Here is a 7,839-nt window from a genome sequence, read left to right as displayed (position 1 = left end):
TTAGGATTGGATTGAAACTTAAGTATGTTCAAATTAAGAGACAAAGAGGTCGATCGCCCCACGTGATCTGTCGACGGCCATCTATCAACGTACTAACTGCACAGTATCAGTGTGATCTAGGCATGGAAATGGAACAAATACAGTTGTCAAAGAAGCAGAATTAAGCCCAGGAAATCCGAGACTTTTTAGTCGTATTTTCCAACTAGCGCCGTCGGCTTATGCTTCAAACAGTCACCGACATTCCTCTCTTCCGTACTTACTGCCAGTATCAAACCAAATTTTCAAAAGTCTGATACCAGCACCGTGCTTGTCCAAAATAATATACTGCCTCTTTCGATTGTTATAAAGCTCATATTCGTTTTATTCACAAGAAATTGGTTTGATGACATTTCAAATTTTATTCCATACTTACATATATACAAATGTATTTACAAACAAACTAAAAAGAAGAACGTATTTTTATCTAGATTTAATCTAATTGTTAGAACTACTGTACGCAACTACGTGTAAGTATGTACAACCAGGAAGCAGGAACCAAACTTACTGCAGGAAGCGACCAACGAGAGCACATACAAGCATCGTCAGAATGGCAATTGTGTTGGTTGCAGCGCCGTTGCGGTTATTTAAATAGGTCCTAAATTGTCCCAACTTATTTGTGGCCCATACTAAATTCTCGTCCACTGTCTTTTCCGATGACAAAAGTGTGGACTGGGCGCTGCCAAATTTATCCTTGTTCTGATCATTGAAAGCCTTCAGGCTCTGTTTTTCACTCTCGGTGGTAAAACGAGTGGCAATATTAGAGATTACAGTGGCAACGGAAGAGTAGCTACCCATACTGCAACAAAAAAAGAATAAATTAAATAATTAAATATCATAGTTCCACATCTTAGACTTGAAGATCAGAACTTACGCATCCGCCAGTTTTTCATAGTTATCCGTTACCAATTTGAAAACTGGACCGACATTCTCATTATTTTCGGTGTATAGACTGGACAGTGCACTCGATTTATCCTGACGGCGAATATCGTCACTCAGAATGGCGTTGAAATATTTCTGAATCAGGGTTTCATCTTTAACACAACCCAATGTATTGAGTATCAGGGTTCGTTCAGTCGCTGAGTTACTTGTCAAAAATTTGTTGAACAATGTATCGTAATCGCTTTCATTGCCGTAACGCAAAGCATTACAGTATACAACCGAACGGATATTCACAGGCACTGGAGTTGTATTAATTTTTGCAAAATATTCTTTTGATTTGCTAATACACTCTTCATTGCCGAACTTGCAGGACCACGATAGCACTTTTGCACGAGTATAGATATCCAAGGCACTGTTCGAGGTACTCTCCACAAAGCCAAGCTTGTCATATACCGTTTTCGTTAGTTCAAGTATGTATTCGGAAAATTGTTTAGTATCGCTACCAAGGCGAATATTTATGTATGAGAAACCATTAAAGGCCGAAGTCCAAGGAAGGTAATTTGTTTCACTCTCCAAATACTCGAGCACTTCCAATGCTTTGTCGTATTTCAAGATATCAGCACGCGCCAAGTTGAGCAAATCATCGACTATTTGAGCACGATTGAGTTCGTGAATGCTACCCCAGTTAGCAGAGTGCAATGCCTGATGTATGGCATCCCAAGTACTGTCATCGTAGTTGACGCGATAATAGCCAGACTCCTGTATATTTAGTATGATCCATTCGATGCTGTTTGTTAAGTCAAATGTGACTGGGGTTTTTGATGCCTCCAGGTAAAATTTGGGAGTTGTATTTATGAAATCTTTCGCATCGCTAGTTGTATATGAGATTGGGACAGTGTAGAGCAATTCAGTGTTGGCAGTATCACGATCTTTGAGCAGGAAACGCTCTTGCTTAACGGTGAAACTCTTCTTGTCAGCGGACAATTCGACAGTGATGAGCGGATAACCGACTTGTTGCGTAAAGCTGTTAAATACGTTTTCAGCAAAACTTCTAGTCTGCTCCGGCCAGTATTGTTGCCAGATGGTTAGCAGATTAGCTGGAATGGTGTTAGTGTATTTGCTAGCAAACGAAAAAAAACATTGGACAAATATAAATTGCCATTTTATAAATTAAAAATATGCATATACTATAGCTACATACTTTTGGTTTAGATAATCGTTTAGCGATCTCCTGAAGTTTTCCTCGCCGATAGCATGCTTGACCATGCGTATAATACTGCCGCCCTTATTGTAGGAAATACTATTGAACATGCGGGAAAGATCACTTGGGGTATTGGTATTTTCATCACTCATCGGATTCGTGTTATTGGTTGAGTCCATACTCATTACAACTTGTACTTGATCGACAACAAACTGTTGATCTAGCCCCAATTCTGTTTCAACCTGTTCGGAAGTAGCATTTAAAATAAGTGAACGTAATTTATATATAGAACATGTAAGCATACCATAGCTGTACCGAAGTATTGGAAGTAGCGTGCAAAACCCTCATTCAACCATGTATAACTCCACCAATCGCAAGTAACCAAATCACCGAACCACATATGGGTCTGTTCGTGTGCCACCACAGTGGCAATCGATTGCTTGGCACTGAGCGTAGTCGACTCCTTATCGTACAGCAAGGCACGTTCTCTGTAGGTTAAGAGACCCCAGTTTTCCATTGCACCGGCAGAGAAGTCAGGAATTGCAGCCATATGCATTTTATCATTACCCATTTCGTAATAATTAATGCCAAAGTAGCTGTTGAGAGCGGCTAAAAGTTGTTGACCAACAGTATAACTATATTCAGTCTGATCGTAATACTCAGGTCGTGCAATTACACCGAAATTAGTGTTACTGCGTTCCGCAAACTCGGATACAATGAAAGCGAGAATATAAGTGGACATACGTGGTGTTTGCACGTACACATCCTCCACATAATTGCTGAAAAAAATATGTGGAGCCAGCTAACATTTTAAAATACTCGAAGAGCGTTTAGGAAATGAACTCACCCATTAGTGATTTTGTTGGAAATGCGAGTGTTGCCAAAAGAATTCATGGATGCTGGACGTCTAATTGTCACGTCGAAGGTAGCCTTGAATTTTGGTTCGTCGAATGAGGGGAAGGCGCGGCGTGCATGATTCGTTTGGAATTGCGTAGAACCAATCCATCTGTGAAGTAATTAATTTATTAATTATATGGTGTAATATATTATTACATAAAGAATTGCGAGCAAATTCAGTACGCACCTTTTATTTGTGTTACAACACGGTGAAATAGGAAATTAATTAATAACGAGCAAAGCAGAAATTTTTTCAAGTGGGAATAATAGAATTTCTTAGAATTGTCTTAAATTAGTGGCTACTGCAACGCCTTGAACTTTTACTAGAATCCATTCACTAACATTTAACCCCGATTCGACCTCACTAACTAATTCAATAGAGATATGTTTCAGTTCAACTAAAATTCTGTGAAGGAAATACTTTTATAATAAGCAACAAAAAAAAACGGTAGCTTCGGTGTAGCCCTTCATAGGTGAACTTATTATAGCATAAAAGGGTATACAAGGATATTTATTTTCATTTTGATTGGTCAGTTTGAATGCATTATAGCTATATGTTCTTGTTACCCGCTGTAAAGAGTTTTTTCAAAGATTATAACGTTGCCTGGGACCATAACTAATGCCAACTTTTGTGATCATATCTCGTTAAATAAAAAAGTTTTCTATACAAAGACTTGTTTATAAGCGTTCAGTTTATATGGAATCTATATCCTCCAGTGGTCTGATATCAGTCTGACAATTGAGCAGCTTCCTGAAGAAAAATGGACATGCGCAAAAATGCAAATCGATATCTCAAAAAGGAAGAGACAAGTTTGCTTATATACCATAAAGACAGACGGTAATAGACACTGACAAACATGGCTAAATCGAGTCAGCTCGTCAAGCTGATTCCTTATATATATGTATATACTTTATCTGGTCTACAACGTATCCTTCTAGGTGTAACAAACAAACTTTTTGATAAACATTGTTTAGGGTATAAAAATAACATGAAAAACTCTACAATATGATTATAATAAGTGAAGCTATTAAAAAAAGCTTACAGTTGAAAATATATTAGTAAAAATGATTCCACTTATGTAATTTTTAATTCATTTATCAAAGTACTTGTATTTAAGCAAAATGTAGGAAATATTTCAATATTACAATAGAGGTCACACTAGGGATATTTAAGAAGGCTTACAGTTGAGTTTCGACTTTCAATTGAAACAATTTACAAAATATTACAATATGGATACATCTTTAAAAGATTTTAAAGCTACTTAAAGTTTAATATATTTTTGAAAAGAGGTACCACCAATTTCGCAAGACGTGTTGCCGCCAAAGTAATGCTATTCTTAAGGTTTTCCAAAAAAGATGTTAATATAAGATTTTTTTTGAGAAATAATGAGTAAAGAAAATCAAAATTTTATTCGCGAAATATCTCTAATGTTTATCACATTGCCACGCATACATTATACTTTTACACCTTGTTAACGGGTTCTTACCTTGTATTATTAGAAGAATCCACATAAGAGCTCCGGTAGAAACCATGCATGTCATCGTCCATGGTGCCATTATAGACGAAATGCAAGAAATATGTTTTATTCGCTACCAATTCTGTCGTCAAATCGTATTGGATTTTGTCAGTGACTGCATTTAATGTGCCCGCGCCCAAGCTAGTCTTGTTGTCGGGTGCGTCTTCAGACCATAATTCTCTAGTTGTATAATTTAAGTTCTTCGTATGCATAATCAATGTTTTTGTATTGATGGTCGAATTGATTTGAATGGTAACTTCACCATCGAAAGTGAATCGTTTATTGCCATCACTTTCCAGTAGATACGGCGTAAGCTTGATCTTGTAATTCCATGGAAGTATATTCGTTGGCAAACGATAGTCGTTACCGTCGGGTGCAACCGCTCTGCCGGTCACCTCAGTTTGCTCTGCGTAGGGCGCAGCAAAAGCTGTGACGCAGAAAAATGCCCCCAAAAAGGCAGCGAGGTACTGTTTTGCCATTCTATAATTTAAACAAATGAAATGGAAATCTGAAATTATTAAATTATATTATTTTGAAATAAGTAAAAGACGAATAAAAAATTAATAATTACAAAAATTTCTTGACTCAAATTAGTAAAATTTTTTTATCACCAAAAGTTATCTACTTAAGCGACTTATTGTGAATAATGTGAACATATTCAAAATACACAAGTCATAATTAGGTTATATATCACAACCGGGCTCGATGACCAGTATATAAAAAAACTGCAACTATTTATTACATTTCTTATCTTTGGTATCATAAATTATGTTCTGAGTTTGCAAATAAAAAATTGGAGTAATCGATATCAATATCTACTCGTAAGAACTATAAATTGTCTAGAGCTGTTTCGTGATTATTGCGGGAGATAATTGTTGAAAGCTCTTTATTAAGTATTTTTGAGAACTCTACAGTTTTCATTCATTAAAAGTGAAATCTTATTAAAAATACAAATAAACATATTCAATTAATACAGTTGGTATTAAATACATTTAAATAAGATCAAGCCAAGAAACTTCTCAAAAGCTTATACAAACATAAGAGTCGGTTTCTTAATCATTTTAGTTAAAGTACATACTGTACTTTTAAAAATGTTATTACTCTTACATATATCCATACAACAATAAAATGATATCATTAGATGTTTGAGGTAATAAAATTTGTGTTTGATTAAATTTGACATGAGTTGATAAGCGCAACTAAAAAAGTAGAGAATGAGTAATGGCAAAATGAAAAGAGTTCTATTGATACTTTCGACGCACTTATCTTTTTACAGCAACAAACGCAACCCTTACACATAGGTTAAAAAAAATAACTGTTTTTTAACGGACAAATGCTAAAGGTAATAATAAAAAAGTGATTGAAACCTCCTAGATGTTCAGATGAACTCCTTGTTAATCTATTAGCGTTGCCTTTTCTCGACGAAAATGTTGCCTCATTACACGGCAACATTATATAAAAGTTTCATTTTTTACATGTCAAAAGAACAAATAAACGACAACTAACTCATTTGCAATATCTATTATTGAATTTAACAAAATTAAATGATTCATTATTAATAATAAAAAAACTTACTTTAAAAAAAATAACTATCAAAAACGGAAACTAAACATCGCCTGAGCAACACTCTATCTTGTGTTATAGCGCTGGGTATATGGAACTTGCGGGAGTTCGACCAGCACAGGTGTGAGATCTTTCTGGCCCAGAGTAGAACGCAGCAGATCCAAAATACTGTTACTAGTAAACTACTAAGAGCTTTTAGTGGTCATTGCCCAATAGGCATACTTGTATGCTGTAAGGCTAAAAATCTTGTTGAAAAATAAATATTGAATGTATCAGCGAATTATGTGACGAGTCGAGACGATTTAAAGCGCTTTATCGTTTAAAGGAGGTATTTGCAATCAATACTTAGTAGTACTTGCTATCACGCAGGACCGGCCCTTTTTTAGCTGTCCGAGTGGGATGCTTGTGGCATCAAAATATCACTAAACAAAATATGTTTCAAAATATTAATATACAAAAGTTTGTATACACTGAAGGATATTTTTATTATAGCCTGAAACAAATTATAAATCTAAATCTGATTCTTTTTTCTTGCCTTCCTGAACAAATTGTCAAAATTAGGTCTTTTGAAATTTTTAGACTGGTTTGCGTATGTATTCGATTGTAGACTAGAAAAAGGAAATACAGTCTTAGTTAAACATTGACATAACTGTAAAAAGTCTACCGATATATCTTTGAAATATGAAGGTCTCTTTTCTATTATTTCATTAAATATATTTACGAAAACTGACTGTAAAGTTTAGCTTTCTCATCATACTTTGATCCTTTCATATATCCTTTGATCAAACCAGACCACTTTACAAACTCGTAGTCCACATTTAAATTGTTGTTTTTAAAATTGTTCACAACAGTTAGAAAAATTTTCTTTCGAACTTTTACAAAAATGCAAAGCAAAATAAATTAAGATGGTGGGCAATATGCTGCACTGGCTCTTCTGAAAGAGCTTTTGTAAATTATAGCAACATAGGTTTTTTAAGACATTTCTTTATAATAACCATTTATTTGTTCTAAAAATTGCAACAAATATTTTTTCGAATAATTTTTTGTGTTTTGAATTCATGCCACGCCCACTTGCCAAAAATAAGTCCCACAAATTCTCACTTCACTTCAGATTTGCACTTTTGTTCGCCGTTGATTCTCAACTTTTTGGTTATATTTTCTGCCATATCCTTTTCTTTAAGGAATTCAAACACAATTTCACAACACAGCACCAATATATATTTCTCACTTTCTCTATATATATATTTATATATATAAATCTAAATCCTTTTAATTGCTAACCTTAAGTGATTTGTATTTCCACCGTTTTGGCTGTAGACAGCAATTTGTGGCGGTTAAATGTTTTAAACTAATGACTAAATGTAGACACATAGACCTTTATAGCTAAGCAACGTCGTGGCTTATCTACCGTTTTAAACAAACTTTATTAGCAATGATAAGGGGAATTATCTCTATTGCTACAAACAGTTAGATATTTTATTTTACAATATTAAGAGCAATTATAGCCACTCGATACACTTACAAACACACACACACAAGGGATACAGCATATTGCTTGTATGGACACACATTGATTATGACATAACACACAGGTATATACACGTGAGTGTTCATATTTTAAGTGTGTGTGTTTGTCAAATGCAAACATATGTTTTTTTTTATGGATATGGGATTATGGGTGTAAGTCTTTTAAAGATATTGATGACCCGTACCATCAATTATGTCAGCCCTTCAAAGAATATT

At 34.7% G+C, this 7,839-nt stretch overlaps 1 protein-coding gene across 1 annotated transcript; it reads right to left on the bottom strand.

The window, feature by feature from the left end:
• Positions 1-331: 331 nt before the first annotated feature.
• LOC106625742 (membrane alanyl aminopeptidase-like) lies at positions 332-7,479 on the bottom strand. The gene is made up of 7 exons (XM_070105984.1): positions 7,378-7,479; positions 4,504-5,013; positions 2,967-3,125; positions 2,424-2,898; positions 2,120-2,361; positions 911-2,038; positions 332-835 (listed from the first exon to the last, which is right to left on the bottom strand). Exons 2-7 carry the CDS (start codon positions 5,010-5,012, stop codon positions 541-543), a joined length of 2,808 nt encoding a protein of 935 aa, XP_069962085.1. The 5' UTR covers position 5,013; positions 7,378-7,479; the 3' UTR covers positions 332-540.
• Positions 7,480-7,839: the final 360 nt, after the last annotated feature.

This window comes from Bactrocera oleae, chromosome 2 (assembly GCF_042242935.1).
Source record: "Bactrocera oleae isolate idBacOlea1 chromosome 2, idBacOlea1, whole genome shotgun sequence".
NCBI lineage: Eukaryota > Metazoa > Arthropoda > Insecta > Diptera > Tephritidae > Bactrocera > Bactrocera oleae.
This window is presented reverse-complemented; position numbering and strand designations above follow the sequence as displayed.

Bases quoted from the DNA above. Each gene is read 5' to 3' on its own strand.
- LOC106625742 (XM_070105984.1), bottom strand. From the start codon at position 5,012: ATGGCAAAACAGTACCTCGCTGCCTTTTTGGGGGCATTTTTCTGCGTC. The intron at 2,899-2,966 runs GTGAGTTCATTT...TATTTTTTTCAG, and splicing joins TCCAACAAAATCACTAATGG to CAATTATGTGGAGGATGTGT. The intron at 836-910 runs GTAAGTTCTGAT...TTTTTGTTGCAG, and splicing joins TATGAAAAACTGGCGGATGC to TATGGGTAGCTACTCTTCCG.